The sequence below is a fragment of the Lineus longissimus genome, chromosome 3 (assembly GCF_910592395.1).
Source record: "Lineus longissimus chromosome 3, tnLinLong1.2, whole genome shotgun sequence".
NCBI lineage: Eukaryota > Metazoa > Nemertea > Pilidiophora > Heteronemertea > Lineidae > Lineus > Lineus longissimus.
This window is the reverse complement of record NC_088310.1, coordinates 14,201,569-14,218,527: the sequence shown is the minus strand read 5'-3', so window position 1 is coordinate 14,218,527 and position 16,959 is coordinate 14,201,569. Positions and strand designations below refer to the sequence as shown.

General features: G+C 39.5%; 1 protein-coding gene across 3 annotated transcripts in view; it reads left to right on the top strand.

Moving 5' to 3' along the window:
- LOC135485750 (E3 ubiquitin-protein ligase UBR2-like) overlaps window positions 1-16,959 on the top strand; it is a 650,469-nt gene that overhangs the window by 558,403 nt on the left and 75,107 nt on the right. For all 3 annotated transcript variants that reach the window (XM_064768146.1, XM_064768147.1, XM_064768145.1), the window contains one exon: window positions 14,029-14,104. In XM_064768146.1, coding sequence (XP_064624216.1) covers window positions 14,029-14,104 — 76 coding nt within the window. The remainder of the gene's footprint in view (window positions 1-14,028; window positions 14,105-16,959) is intronic.

Below are 16,959 nucleotides of genomic sequence, written 5' to 3'. Positions count from 1 at the left end.
TACAACAAATGCCACGAGCATAGTGGGTGGCAGCACCAGATGGAGGAAGTAGCTCACCTGAGGTTTTTTCGACACCCTCCGCACGGACTCCACTCGTTCTGGAACACTCACTTACTTGTTAATCTGCAGTGGTTAGCCTGTTTTTATTGCAGTGAAGAAATGTTAATCAGGATTTTATATTATATTTTATATTTGCCCCGGGTATTCATATAGGGAGCTGTGCGGTACTTTGTGCCCAGTGCTTGGGTCGGGTGAGGCGGTTTTGTTATTATGTGACCTGTATCACGTGATGAATTCCCATACGCTACTGTGAAAAATTAAGAGCGATTAACAACGTAAGGTGAAAGAGAACGACCAAAATAAAGGGGGAAAATTGCGGAGATGGATGAATGTTTAAAACATATAGTTGCCCCAATACTTTCCCGGCTTATTTTCGTATAATCCCACACTTTTGATTTAATAGATGGCCCCATATGCAAATTCAGACCTGCTGAAATGGCCCCTTATGTTAATGAGTATGCCCATATATAGAAAGAACAAAAAATGCTATTTCTCCGAGATCGCTGCAAAGGTTTTGCATAAATCTACAAAATACATTGCATAGTGTAAAAGAAGCTTCATTCTAAACAATGCTATCTGTGTCACCCCAGGAGGAGATTAATTGCCAGTATATATACTATGCTTAATTTACATATCATTGTTTAGTGTAGCTAGGACTTCTCTGACTGGAAGCATTGTTGATTTTTGAAAATAGTGACTTTGATGAACAGAAATTTCATGAACAGAAGAGGATTTGTAAGCACTCTCTTTGTATTAATCTACAAAATATAGTGTTTCAATATTGGTCGAAGTCTTGCCAACATTTTTTTGAAACCACTGTCAGATCAATGGCTTTGATTGCCTGAACAAGAATATATATGCTATTTTACCTAGATATCATTTATCTTTGTAGAAAAAGTGGTTTTATAAACCCCACTTTCACAAAGAAACCTCAAAAACTCGTGAAATGTCACAAACATTATTCTGAGGATTCTTTGTGTTTGGGCTAATTTTGTTCTAACTTTGACGGACTGATGATTGGATTTGTGTGAACATGATAAATGAGCAATTATAGTAGTGAAATGTCTAATTTTACCCAAAAAAGAGGATTCTCTATGCATAATCTACAAATGGAGAACTAGAAAAGTAAAGAGGACATTCCTCTTTCACTGACATTCCCCTTTCATGGAGTCTTGACAAAACTTCTCAAACCTATTCTACAATAAACTTCAACCAACGGACATTGTAATATAGTGAACATAGCAACACATAGTTGACAAGTGACCCTTTTTAAAAAATTGATGACATTTAACTTTGGATTAGATTCATGATGATAAGCCTTCTAAGTAAAATCCACTATTCCAGAACATTTGAAATCCAATTTAAATCACAAATACTGTAAATTTAAAAAATATTGTGCACTATATACTGTAGAACGGAAAAATTTTGCACTAAGAAGGCACTACATACAGCTTGGCCCAACGTGTAAACCCCGCGCAATTAGCACTTTAATAATTACACCTAACTTAACCCTTAAAGAGCCAAATTACTAATAGCGGGCCACTCCCCAGCGCCAAATTACTAATGGCTAAAACAAAAGAATTTATATGCTGCAAAGAAAGTCAAATTAATGTATTATAAAGTTGTCAAACACTGTTAACATGTATATACATGTTGTTCGTATTCACCTAGTCTTTCCAACCATGGGAGTGAATTTTGTCCAAATGTTCATATTAACCCCTTCCAAGTGGAAATCTCCAAATTCAGAATTTCGCCGAATAAAAACGTCAAATTATAATCGAAGGTCGTTCGTAGTTTTATTATTCCTTCAGTTTCTTGGCTCAAACAACCACTAAACATTCTAATAATCCTCAGATTCAAAATGAATAAAGAATACATGGCTAAATATGTGTCCTATCACAAGAGTAACGAATGTTATTGATTTCCATTCCGGAGCTGCAGTGTCAATTTTACGCTGTTCAATTCTCCTTCCTGCAATGCGATAGTATTGTTCTGTATAGAAAATCTGAAAGCATTCTGGCCAGCACATAGCTTTTCTACAGTCTTTCATCCATTGCTGGTTTGCACGCGTTTCACAGATCTGAATGAACAAACAACACAATCTGGTTTGTAGCCTTTGGTTGGGGTCCATCCGAAGTGTCGTTCCACTGAGCGGGATTCTCTGTCAGGTACCCCACTCATTCGCCCTTTCCTCTTTCTAGTGGTACTGATGCCTTCCACCAAGCCAGCAATCACCTCTTCCACAAATTTCTAATGAGTCATCTTCTTGTCGTTGGGGTTGACCTTCTTGTAGAGGATATACATTTGTCATGGCAGTTTCGCGAACCCTATGGTACAAGGGTATGTACCACTTGTGGCTCAAATGTGGGTACTCGTTATACTGGAGCAATTGGTCCATTAGGTCCACTCCCCCCATATACTTTCTGTTACCTTTATTACAACGTCATGACTTAATCCAACTCCTGTAGCATCATTGTCTTTACCACAGTATGGGTACCAGTCAAGACAGTAGCCTGAAATGCTCTCACACACAGCCCACACTTTTATCCCCCACTTGATAGGTTTATTGGGCATGTATTGCCTGAAGAAGAGACGGGCTTTGAATCTAATCACACTTTCATCAATAGAAATCTCCCTTTCTGGTATATACCACTGTTTGTATGTTGGCCTAACTATGTCCAGTAGTGACTTTATTTTGTATAGCGGGTCATAATGTATAGTGCTGCCTTCATCACTATATTTAGAGACGATTTGAAGCAAAATCATTCCATTCTTCATATGTAGCTATAGCGGCTGTGCTTCCCATTGATACATATTATTGGAAAATACCTGTAAACATTGCATAACTGCGAGGATTCACCTGCTCAAAGAGGCTTGAATTGTAGCCAAGTGGCTATCTATAGAATGTAAGTCAGAAAAGTAAATAAGGATCAACCTTGAAACATTTGTCTAAAACAAGTAGTTAAAAACCTAGAATCAGATCAAGGACCAAAACAAAACTCATATTTTATATGTATAATTATTATGACGGTTTTCTAAATCGTATAATAGGATAGTTGATATGTTAGGAAAAAATACTTATTTAACTGAACTATTTTTAACAATGAGGCAATCCGAAAATGAGCTAATCAGCTAAAATAGTAATGACCGAATGGTCTACTATGAAGAAATAGGTTAAAAATAGGTATGAAGCAATGGCTTTTACAGGTATAAAAAGGGCAAGATATCAACGCTCTAGGAGTCCACCTCCAAAAATTCACCTCGGAGAGTTCACCTCCAAAAATTCGACTCCAGACCTCTCACCGATTTTACCCGATTTTATGCCGAAATTAGTCACCTTCAGAAAGCTTCAACTTGAGCCAATTTGTCTACATTGATAACAAACCCGAAAGCTTCCAACTCGGATATATTCTGGCAAAGAATTATTCTATCAGTTTGGTATCAGCAAGTTTATCAGACTACCTTTAACCCTGTTTTGAAAGCACAAGCCAAGGTTTAGGCCCATCATTATCAGATACCCAATATTGTTAACTTCCTTGATTAAAATTATAAAACACAACTGAATCTTATCTCGGTGATATTGAGTGCTCGCTAACATTGCTGTGTTTCAAAATTGACTCCTAGCAGATAGGTACGATCCTTGAAGGTACTCTCTCCTTGCCACTAGAGAGCCAGTACTCTCCATTTGAAGCTCTAGTCTACCCCAATTTTACACGAGCTAAGCAAGCTATAATCATCAAAGGACCTCATTTCTTGGACTCAATTTATATTCTGCACATTAACTAACATCAAAACAGAACAGTATACCTCACGGTAGCGTGTTGGCCGATTGCCAGTGATATATAGATCCTATATGAATCACACGCACTCATAAGCTGCCATATCAGCAAAATACTCTATCATATCATAGCATAGACAACGTAACACCCCGTACAATAAGCGGACTCAGTTCTCGCAGGTTGTAGGTTTGAATCACTGAAGTGGAGAAACGAGGTTATCAGTTCAAAACGATTTCTTGCAAAGTAAGTTTGAAGAACAGCCACGCATATCGGTTTGTTTCCTCGACCATCAGATCAATAGCCTCATCAGGGAAAAAAAGGGTGAACAAATCTATGGGTTTCTTCCCTTGCAAGTCCCCTCGTGGTCCTAGCTGTCTACCATATTGAGGGCACCATACTGGAATCGTGCCATCATGGTCATTCCACTGCAAGTTCCGCAAGCGACGAGATCAACTGCACCAGATCCAGGTCTAGCAGCTCCAGGGACGGCACCCCTGCCCCTGCCCCTTCCTCTCCCTCTACCCCTGCCTCTAGGCCTACCCCTAGCAGCTCCTCTCCCTGCATTAGCTTGGCATGGGGGTAAAGCTGGTACTACTGCATTGTCATCTGCCCACTGTCATTATCATCACTGTTCTCAATGTCACTGCCAGGTCCCAGCCAGGCCCCATCCACAACACTGTCAACATCACTGTCTAGGCCAGATGCATAACCCTGTACATCATCACTTCCATGGCTACTTCTGTTTTCACTACGAACCGGCGATAAATAATCATCCATAAAGTCATCTTCACTGTCACTATTTGCTACAAGATCAGCTACTTCTTCTGCACTATACCTTGTTTCACCTCTTCTGGCCGCCATTTTGAAGAAATGTTCCTCAAAACAGTCAAGAAATTTGATCACAGATTACGCCAAATATTTGCACACAAACATATAGTTGTACAGCGTGTAATGGCGGTCAGGTCATTGACCTCACTGCTGGAAACGTTCTCTACGATGCAGTGCTGCTCTCTATTGTTCAATAAGGAACTGAAGTGAGCTCTAGTCAAATTCGACGATCCTCGCCTATGGCATTTCAGGCCTATTGTCGACGATCATCGCCTATGGCCTAATAAGGGTTAAACAACTTTTACTTAATTATAGCTCAGATAATGCTAAGTAGGGGACACGCTAAGTGATCAGCAAAGCCGCAATGCTTCATCTAACTGAACGGCTCTTCCATCATAATCCCTAGGCAATGTTGATAAAATTGACCCACCAAAAGGGCTAACACGGGGAGTTCCTTAAAATCATCAAGGGCAGAAAACGTAATGTTTAATTGGTGACCACTGGAGTCACTAGTTTATTGGTTTATTTTTCAAACAAAAGGCGGCATCACCTGTGAAGATAACAAAACATACAAGGCATGGTAGGCGGGATGGCATCCTACCGTGGGCAAATATAATGGTTACTTATGCGGTATGCTGTCCCGTCTGGGGACTCAAAAGGTTTTAAGATAACAACTTGAAACATGGTACACATGACCCTCTAGGTCAGATAACCTCTGACGCTGAAATTTGGTCCAATATGATACTCAACTTGGCCACCAGGGAACCAACACTGAAAAGGTAAAAAGTGCAATATCTCGTTTATTAGTGACTTGTTTACAATGATATTTTTTTATGTTAGGTACTCCTAGCAAGGATACATTTCATGTCATACCAATTTTGATTTGACCTATATACTATACATGTAGCATGTTTCTTAACCAGCATGACTTCCTAACCACCAAATATCTATATACAATGAGCACAATTGCCCCTGGCCTTTTCATTAGCTACGCTGGCTTCCAGCGGAGCTTATGGTTTGTACTGGAGCTGGCCGGAAGAAGTTCCAACAAAATAGTTGCATTTTCATCTGAATTTGCTGTAGCTGGGCCAGAAAATGTGCCACGATACCAATATTTTGAACTCTTGTTTCGATAGGATTATAGCTATTCACAGCAGAAAGCAGTAATTGGCAGATTTTAAGCTGGAAATTGTCGTCTGGTCAAAAGTGGCAAAACGGCCTCGATCCTACCTGTCTTTGTAATGTACTGAACGTGCTACACATAAGGCATTGCCCTAAGGCATTGCAGCCGAGGCTGATAAAGTGATGGCCATTTTGCGAATGTATATAGAGTATGTAAGTTCACTTCAAAACACAGTTCCAATCTAAATTTTTCATAACGAGCAGTTAGAAAGTGGTATTTGTGGGGTTATTTTGTCTAATTCTTATTAATATTGCCGATAAAAGACACGCAGAGAAACCCAGATTCATGCGCTCAGTTCATCTACGTACGGTAGACGTTTTGACAGAAAACCAGATTGATTTTTCTCTCTATTTTTCCTAAAATTCCTACCCTGAAAACTCTTTATCCTAAAATTCTGAAAGAAAAACAAGTGGGTAATATATGAAATACTCTCCCAGGCTGTGTAATGGTGAAAAGAAAAAGAAATTTTGACTCATTTCTTGGCATTTATTCTTCTTAAAGATGCAAATTGTTTGGTCAATTCATATTCAGTACCATGTTTTGAATGAAGCCTCACCAATACAGTGTGGAGGCCAGTGTTTGAATTGTCTTTAGACTTTTACATCATAATGTTTAGCTCACCTCTTAGCAGAGGTGAGCTTATCCCATACCGTGGCGTCTGTCGTCCGTCGTCGTCGTCGTCGTCGTCGTCGTCGTCGTCGTCGTCGTCCGTCGTCCGTTAGCAGGGCACGTTTCGTAACTGTTAGAGCTATTGAGTTGAAACTTGGTACACATGTACCCTTATGTAATGACACCTTGGAGACCAAGTTTCGGTCCGATTCGTTTCATGGTTTGGCCACCAGGGGGCCAAACGTTAAAAGTGAAAATATGCAATATCTCCCTTAATAGTAGTCGGGAAATTCTGAAATAAGTATGGTAGGTACTTCTAGCAAAGGTGCATCATATATCCTCCGGGTTTTTGATTTGACCTCCTTTTCAAGGTCACAGAGGTCAAATGGTGTAAATTGGCCGTTAGGATGTAACGATGGCACGTTTCTAAACTGCAATGACTATTGATACCAAATTTGGTACACATTTACCCCTTAGTCAGGTGATCTCAGGGACCGAAGTTTGGTCCAATATGATTCACCACTTGACCACCAGGGGGCAAAATCCAAAAACCTTAAAAATGTGATTATTCCTTAACTATTTGCCCGATTGCCACCAATTTGATATCATGGGTACATCTAACCACCATACAGTATATGTCACACAGGTTTTTAATTTGACCTTCTTGTCAAGGTCACAGTGGTCAAATGGCGAAAATTCGCCGTCAGGCTGTAACTATGGCACATTTCTTAACTGCAATGACTATTAATCACAAATTAAGTACACATGTACCCCTTGGTCAGGTGATCTCAGGTACCGAAGTTTGGTGCGATCTGATTTGCCGTTTGACCTCCAGGGAGGGGGCCAAATCCTAAATTCTTCAAAATGCCATTATTCCTAGTAATGACTTGCTTGATCATAGGTACATCTAATTCTAACAACCATTCAATGTGTCACCCGGGTCTTCTTTGATTTGACCTACTTTTCAAGGTCACAGAGGTCGAATGTACTGTAAATTGGCCATTTTGGGGAAATTGTAATTGCTTGGACCTACATCAAACCTAACACTACATGACACAATACCATGCTCTTTATCCATCTTTCCTCCACATGAGGTGAGCACAATGGCCCTGGCCATTTCATTTATATAGTGATCTCTGGATGTTCTTACACGTAGTGCAGCCTACTGTGTCTGGAAAGAATGCCTCACTTTCGAGTTTTGCACTGGGGGTAATGGGTATGGCTTCTTCTTCCTTCATCATATTGAAGATTAATGTAACTGGTAATGTGTGTGCGCAGCAGGTAAATGGCCCAGATGTTGGTGGCCACTTATGAGCCCAGAGCTCTGGGTCAGTTATTGTTTAATTATGATGTATATTCAGTTGAAGATCCAAATGCACATTACGAACATTACTGAGTGCTTGGCTTTGGCCTTACTCGAGAATGTGTATTTGACCCGTCATCTTTAACCTTTTCACTGCGTGCAGCCTTTTTTCCAGCCGGCTTTGCCATGTGCTGACAGACAATACCAATAATGAGCAGTGAACAAGGAGGATACCGTGGTGACGTCACGGCTTTTCCAAGATGGCGCTGCATATTGTAAACAAATTCGATCAACGGCCAAGGGAAAATCAAGTCATCAAAAAAGTTAGATTTTTCGCATCAAATCAGAGTTATTAGTACTTTTCTGCTATGAAATAAGTCTTCAGACAATAAGCTATCATTTGAATAATGAAAAGTGCTGTTTTGATGGGGAAAAATAGGGTTTTTTAAACCAAATAGCCGGGCACCGATCTTCCAAAATTAGCGATGGTTTAAAACAGTCTCCCAGATATGAGGCAATCTCTTCATTATCATAATGGGATTTGGAAGCATGTTTACAGATTTTACAAGTTCGAGACCTGTAGGACCTAAAACTCGCATAGATCCCCATAAATCCCCTCTATTTGTCGACTTAGCGCCCCTGTAAGATCATGCATTTTCGGACACTAGAACGAAATCTTCCTGCGGATATCGCGGTTTCGGTGATGATTTAAGGAGAAACTGACTGTTCTTAGAGTTGTATGGGACAAAAATGAGTTCATACTTCATGAATACATGAATATATTATGATATGGGCGGGCTTCTAAGTCAAAACAATAACCAACTCAACTGCATCTCTACTGTATATTGCGTAGTGCATTGCCTAGTGTATTTTGTAGTGTATTTTAGCGGATACATTATTTCCGCACTTTGGCCACGCCAAACGTCTTTTTTATTCGTGGAAGTTAATCTGCTCTGTAAATTTTATTTTACACAGGAAGAATCCATACCAGGTATTGCAATATTTCATGTCTATTGGTGTTTTTGTGTACAGGAGCGCACCAGACAGTGAGACGTGGAGATGCGTTCAGTGCTGCTGCTGTCAGTAGACTGAATCTGATTGGCCATAGCGATCAGTAATATGGGTCGGGATCACGTGATGTGACGTCACCGCGGTATCCTCCTTGAGCAGTGAAGCTTACTTTTATCAGAACAGTTTTGCCATCTATATCAGTATGCTGAAACTAATTACCTCTGAGTGCGTTTGGTATGCTGAGAGAGTTGCGACAAAGTGCTCACGAATGGATATTTTAAAAGGGTACGACATGCTGAGCACATCACATGCATGATTTTGAAACATTTACATCACGTGCTATGCATGTCAGCCGCAGCAAAAAAGGTTTAAATTGTGTATGTACATGCAGTGATTTCACAACCTCGCAATCAGGATTCTGCTGGCGCATATACTTAATTTTTAAAGTGGTTTCTGGTTAAATTCACGAAAAATGCCTGTGGCATGATTGGGTATACTGGGAGAACTCATGCCATGCAGATCATGTTAGCCAGTATCAAAAAGTAGACCCCAACTTGTCTTCAGGTTTCCTTTACAAGCTTGGGGATGACCTCAGAGTGTTTAAAGCCAAATGCTTATGGACTTTACTGATTGTGCGCCATCTCTCATGAGTCTCAGCAGGAACCCCATAGTGGCCTGGCACACCTCAGGTTTAATTGCTCTCATTCTACTTTATGTAACCAAGCTAGGTATACCTGTATAAACCCTACGTGTAGTATTTACCTGGTCGAAAAATGTGCTTTGTAACATTAATTTCAAGATTACATTTATGATGAATTTAAACATAACTTCCTTTTTGGCTCACTGTAGGGGAGTCTTTGCAAGTTCGCAGTGTCTGTCATCATCATCTTTATCCTGTTTCAAAAACATTGGCATGTCTCTTAACCACTAACGCTATGAACTTGAAACTTTGTGTACCGGACCCCCTAGGTCAAGGGACCTGTGACACTGAATTTCGGACCGATGTGATTCAGAACTTGGCAACCAGCGGGCCAAAAGTGGAAACCAAAAAAGGGGTGATGTCTCTCTTATAAGTGTATCTTTTCAATAAAATGTTCATGGTAGGTTCTCCTAGCAAGGATACACATGAGGAAACCAGCCCTGTAAAATATTTAGTCGCCCTCCAACTTCAACCACCCGCTGATACTACACACAGTGATGATCGGCATATTTACCTTATCTACCTAATGGCCAGCGTAACCAGTGATAACACTCATGACTAATTTACTGTGATGAGGCAAAATTACAAGTAATTTGTTCGACTTCAAGGCAACCAGGATGTGATAGCAAGGTCGGTTATGTAACAACATATGTTGACCTCAGCTTTTGGTCCGGCAACTCAGCAGGAGGTTACCTGGCTCAAATATGCTGAGAGCTAAAGTCAATAAACTATTCCTCAGAAACTCTCCCCTCATCAAATATCCATCCCCCGGCATCTAAGGCATTTTCCATTAGTTGGTGGGGGATGGTTAGGAGATAATTTTTACAGGGCTGGTTTCCTCATGATCTCATATCATTCGGGGTCTTTTATTTGACCTAATTTTGTAGGTCACAAAGGTAAAATGGCGTAAATTTGCCGTATGAGTGTAACTATGCCACGTTTCGTAACCACTAAAACTTTGAACTTGAAATTTGGTACACATGACTCCCTACGTCATGTTACCTCTGACACTGAATTTCGGTATGATCTGATTCTCGGTATGATCTGATTTTCGACTTGGCCACCAGGCCGCCAAAACTAAATAAGGTAAAAATCTCAATATCTCGCTTATTTAGTGACTTGTTTTTCAATGATATTTTTATGGTAGGTACTCCAAGCATGGAAACATAACATATCCTGCGGGTTTTTGATTTGACCTACTTTTCTAGGTCAATTGGGGTAAATTGGTCATTTGAGTGTAACAACTTGAAACTTGATACACATGACCCTCTAGGTTCGATAACCTCTGACACCAAATTTTGGTCCGATATGATTCTGGACTTGGCCACCAGGGAGCCAAACCTGAAAAGGTTAAAAGTGCAATATTGGTCGTCGCGAGAGCAGACCCTTATTGTCAGGTTCTGTCATTATGTTTGTGGCAGCATGTGCCTAGCAACCATGCCTAGCAACGGGCATTTTACACTAAAAAATATCTTTAAAATCATTTTTTTTTAAATTTGGTTCCGAGGAATTGTTTGCAGTACATTCAGCCTCTTTGTCACCAATTTTGAGACAAATCGGAGTAAAAGTGTAGACGCTGAATCGATTTGTTTCAGGTCCGTTTAGCTAAATGGCGAGATTGACTATGAATGAAGATAGTTTTAGCCCTAGGATGCTCGGCAGTTGTTGAATTGAAATGCAAATTGCGTTGCCAGTATTTGTCCTATTGTAATAAAACTTAAGTTTTCATTAAAGTTCGTTATCTTGTTCATTGAGTCCTTCGTCTCATGTAAAATGCGAAATGAATAAAATTATTAATTGGGAGCTCAAAATTGATGAGCGTGTATACGTAGCATGCAGGAATGTTGTGCTGGCCAGCGAGCAGTATGGTGAGTTTCTTCACAAAGCTACGTGTCTTTATCGATGATGTATGAAGAAACTACGAAGACCCAAGGTAAGCAGTAATCTAATCTGTAATACTCTCAAATTTCAACGAAATCAATCAAGTATTTGCCGAGAAATTAGAAATTACGCACAACTTTACAGGATCGCGTCAGCCATAATAATGACATTAATGTACATGCAAATGAGGACTGTCACTTGCTCGTCAATACCGAGCAGCTAATCACGTGGGCATAATTATGATAATAAGGTACAGCGGTGGAAAAATTCAAATTCAAATTCAAATTCTTTATTACTCTAAAACGCTAAATAGTCTGGTTCTCTGACCTCAATCTCCGGGCTTTTGGTAGGGTTTAGGATCGGGTCAGGTAACAACAACCGTCTACAATTAACACGGCAGAAAAGAGGAGTGTTATTTTTAGATTCAGCCATTGTTGTAATTTCCCGAGCCAATTATCGTTTTACGGTCGAATTGAGCGCTGTAACTGTCCTAGGATTATGCACTATTTTTGAACACATCATTCTACACTGTAGAAATACCGGAATTACTCTTAAAATGCGCGATTACGGTTATTTCATGTTTCAGACAAAGGGGTTTCCCCATATAATGACGTCACTTTTAGCGATATTGTCATTTTCGCAAAAGTACGATTTGGGACGCTAAACCTTGACCGATTGCGTTGGTTTTTGCAGGATAGGTTTTTTATAATATTAAAAAAATTTAGGCATAAGAATTTTTGTGGAAATGGTGGTTTAAGCTATCTATTTATAGATTTTTTTTATTGCCTGACCTACGACAGCGAGAGTGAGGTCAGGAGCCCAGACTATAAAACGCCCACTAGGGGCCAACGGTAACATAAAATGATTACAAAATATACAATATAAAGTTACAGGGTATACAAAATAAGATCACAAATATTTAAAGACAAAAACATAATAATGGAAATCAGGACAATATAGAGTTACGCAGTTTAAAGAACTCGTTGATAATCGCAGCAGAGGGAGGTGAAGGATGTTCCAGAAAAATTGTAGTCAGATCCGACAAAGACAGAAAATGGAGATCACTTCTATTACAACTGCAATGAGTTTAACTGTTTTGACGCACTCCACAATTACTTCCAAGGATAGCCCTGACAAGAAGGATATAAAGTTAACATCAAGTGCCAGGATTCAAGCCATGCCAACTCTACCATTCGCACATGTACCACCACCTGTCATCACCACTCCTCTACAAGAGATCAGTGCACTGGAAGAAAATACCATCATAATATCTCTCTACTACATAACTTTTATACTTTCATTTCTTATGATTACAACTTGTGATTACAATCATTGTATATGTATAATTCTCCAATATCTTACTGGTTAAGTCTAATCATTGCCATCCATATTCCTTATCTTTTTGTACTGTTCATATTTGCTGACTTCTTACTCTACTCCCATGTTTATTTTGTATATATATATATATATATTACTTTACTTGTACTGTAATTCAAATTGCTGTAAAATCTCCCACAACTGTATTTGTCTTCTTACAATGTAAGAACAACTATCTAGTTTAAATCTTTTGTGGAAGATTTCAACCAAATATCTGATTGACCAATTATGTTAAATAAATTGATTCATTTTGATTTAAATCACTGGTGCTAATTACTTGCTGGTCAAGTACAATCATTTCAACCAATAAAACAAGCATTTTTAACCATACATATCTTTATTCATTCCTTTAATCCTTTATGCCTTCAATTTCCTGGTAACTCCCACAACTCCACTTTAGTTTCAGGATTCAACCTACTTTCAGTCACCTCCACCAATGACGCCATCCATCCCATCAATAATTTGCAAACTTCACAATACTGGTGACTTTTTGCATTAAATACTTCTTGCAAACATAAACAGAAATAAAAACCAATCTTGCCTCCCAAGTAGATAATGCTGCCAGATTTCATAACAGCCGTCCTACAAATAAAGGCCAACAACATTTCCAAACTTTGGGGACGTTCTGGCATCAACGCGACGACCCATATTCGCCTATAGGCTTGTCTTGCTTATTTGTGACTTGTTTTCAATAATATTTTTATGCTAGGTACTCGAAGCAAGGATACGTCACATGTCATACAGACATCGATTTAACCTATTGTACATGTAATATGTTTCCTAACCAGCGGTGTACACAATGGCCCCTGGCCTTTTTATTGTTAAATGGTAGTGTGCACTTAATTAAAAGATAATATATCACAGGTAATTGTCACAACAGGAGACTAAGTTTTGTGGAAGAGCCACTCTACAATTCTCTGTTTGTTCGGGGGGCAAAGCCACGCTTCACATTGCCCTTGTTTCCTTGACAGTGCAATAATCAATAATTCCAATCACCCTGTCTTAAATTCGGTGCTTGTTCGGTGGGATTAGCTATACTTTAGGTTGCCCAGCTCTGCATTATTGCTTGGGGTTGCCGCATATCAGAAACCAAATAGCAACTGCAGCACCTACTGTGGTGGAGGTTGTGACAACTGACATATTTGTGTTGCAGTTGAGATATTCTAAAGAATGATATGTCCAAAGGATTATGAAGTGTTGCTTGATTGCTGAGATCTGCAAGGCAACGTGCACTGAGAAAAAATGAACAATGATCTATTTAACTGTTTGCCTCTTCTCAAATATTTCTCTATTGCAGAATCTATGGAAGTGGAAGGCGACGAGGAATGCGAGCCTCTTATGAGAATTTTCACAAAAGTACGCCAGTTAGCAGGGTAAGTAATGCACTGTCTTGACATTCAAACTTCTCCAGCAAGTATGGATCATAGTCTTTACCCAATAATTGTTTTCATTTTCTGGCCCCAAAAGTTGTCGGCAACATAAAAGGCAATGGCCAAAATAATAAATACCCCTCGACCAGCAGCATGGCCGAGGGGTATTTTTTGTCCTCTGCGGTGTCTGGCTGTGCTCCCATCAAGACGTCATAAACGCTCTAACTTGCGACTGCTTCAAAATTTTCTTTTCATATGAGGTGTATTTAGCATCGACCCAATCCGATTGATGGTTTTATCACTAAGGGGCTTACCCAGTCCCTAAATCTTATATGACTAATTGAATTACCTTTTTATTGGTAATAATTTAGCAAGTGAAATCTTTGCAATTAATTTCTCAGTAAGCTATTAGTCAGATAAATATTAGTAATTGAAAAATTGTAATTTCTTTGTACGATAAAAATTAGAACAGAAAAATTAGTAATTGTTTTCTCAGTAATAAATTACCAATTTATATGGAATCCCAAGTGCAATTGTGACTGCTCTCACCTCTTTGTATGATGAAAATTAGAACAGAAATTAGTAATTGTTATTTTAGTAATACATTACCAATTTATATGGAATCCCAAATGAAATTGTGACTGCTCTCACTTCCAGGATTGCAATTTGGAACCCTGCTCTTAAGCAGGGTGTTGTTTTAGCTCACCTCTCTGAGAGGTGAGCTTTTGCTTTGGCGTGGTGTCCGTCGGCGTCGGCGTCCGTCGTTGTCCGTTAGAAGGGCACGTTTCGTAACTACTGGAGCTATTGACTTGAAACTTGGTACACATGTTTCCCCATGTAATAACACCTGGATGACCAAATTTCAGTCCGGTCTCATTCCTGATTTGGCTACCAGGTGGCTAAAACCGTAAACACAAAATGTGTTATACCTCCTTAATGCATGGCTGGATCATTGCCAAATTTTTATCATAGGTACATCTAATAAAGATACACAACATATCATACAGTTTTTGATTTGACCTATTTTTTAAGGTCGCAGAAGTCAGATAGCGTAAATTGGCCGATATTGGCACATTTTGCAACTAATGAAGCTTTTGACTTAAAACTTGGTACAATTGTACCTCCTAGTGAAATACCCTTCGGCACCAAATCTGGTCCGGTTTTTAATATTTCGTTTGGCCACTAGATGGCTAAAACCAAATACAGCCCAGTGACTATAAATGCATGCCACCTGGTGTCATTCTGATACACTGGAATGCAAAATAAACATGTCTGCTTTCAGTGAACTGGGGAAATTGCAGAAATTTCGGTGTTTGTCAACATTCTTGAAGCTGGATATTGTTGTGATCTCAAGTCATGGCCGTAGAAGTAATTAATCACTTTGAAATCTCCTTCCACACTCTAGTGTAGTGATTGATTTCTAGGTTGAAGAGGTGAAAATAGGTGCTGAAAGGGTCGTTGATGATTGACATAGCCTAAGAAGTAATGTATAATGCATGATATGGTAGGTATAGTGTATTGCCTATTGGCTGATCTTGGTAGTGGTGAAATAGTCATCCATGTCATGGCAATATATGCAACGCCATCATCTTCGTTCCAGAATCTTGTGTATGGTCTACAAGACTGCCTTTCATCATATGAACCGAATGAACAATACATTGTTATGGGCGATTTTAACATGAAATCAATAGGTGAAGGTGAAAACTACAATGCAAAGTTGGAAACATTCATGTTTCAAGCATATGATTTCAGACAAAACATGTCCAAAAACACCACCAACTATCAGTCTGAATTGGACTTCATATTCACCAATCCTACTCCATCTGCCACAATTCACTTGGTCGATATTATAGACAATTACTGGTCAGATCATAAAATAGTCTATTCTGCTTTGTCATATCTGTAGTTATCTCAATTCAATTCACTTTCCATGTCATCCATCAATCCTTCACAAGAGGTGAGCACAATGGCCCTGGCCATTTCATTTTAATGTTGTATTGAAATGCCATTGTACGTTACGGAATTGCGATTTCAGCACATGGACCACAGGGTAAAAGAGATCTCATCGCTGAGTTGGTTTGCCTCTCAGGTCGTATCTATCATGTACAAACTCATGCATTAAATTTGTGAGTTTGCCTTGGGATTGGCCAATCGTTGCTAAAGCCCGCAGCACACTAGCCGCCAACCTCGGCGTTCACAGGCGTTTTTTGCCGCGAGAGTCCTGAACGCCTGAAAAATCCCTAGTCTGCTACGAACGGCGTCGGCGAACGCGACTTGATGCCACTTGCCGCAACTAAACGCCAAATATCTAACATGTTTGATTTTTAGCTCAGCTGACAAAGTCAGCGGAGCTAGTCAAATAGCTATTCGATTGGTGTTCGTCCTTCCACCCATCCTGCCATCCTTCAATCCATCCATCCATCTGTAGGCAAAGTTGGGCATTTTGTAATCATACAACCGAGGCACTTCAAATCTAGTCTTGCTTATAAACACCGCAGAAAATGTTGCTTTCGGAAAAAAATTTGGGCGATTCGTCTCAAATTCAGCTCCCCAGGGGGCAAAATGCGTAAATGAAAAAACAATTTTGACGCTCTATTCCAGCAGATAAAAGCTCGAAATAAAGTTGAAAAGGTCTTCATGATACAGAAGTTTTGATATAAAATAGATTAGTGTGGATTTATATCACCAGTTGGCGGTAGTGAGCAAAACTGTTGTTTGACCCCGGATGACCCCGCTTTAAATTTCCCGCCGGTTACCTGGAGTACTATCATCAAGAAAATGGCGGTGACCTTTTTATTTCTACCGGAGCGATGATTTTGTAAGTGACAAATTTTCTTTTTAAGCCTTTACGGAAACGT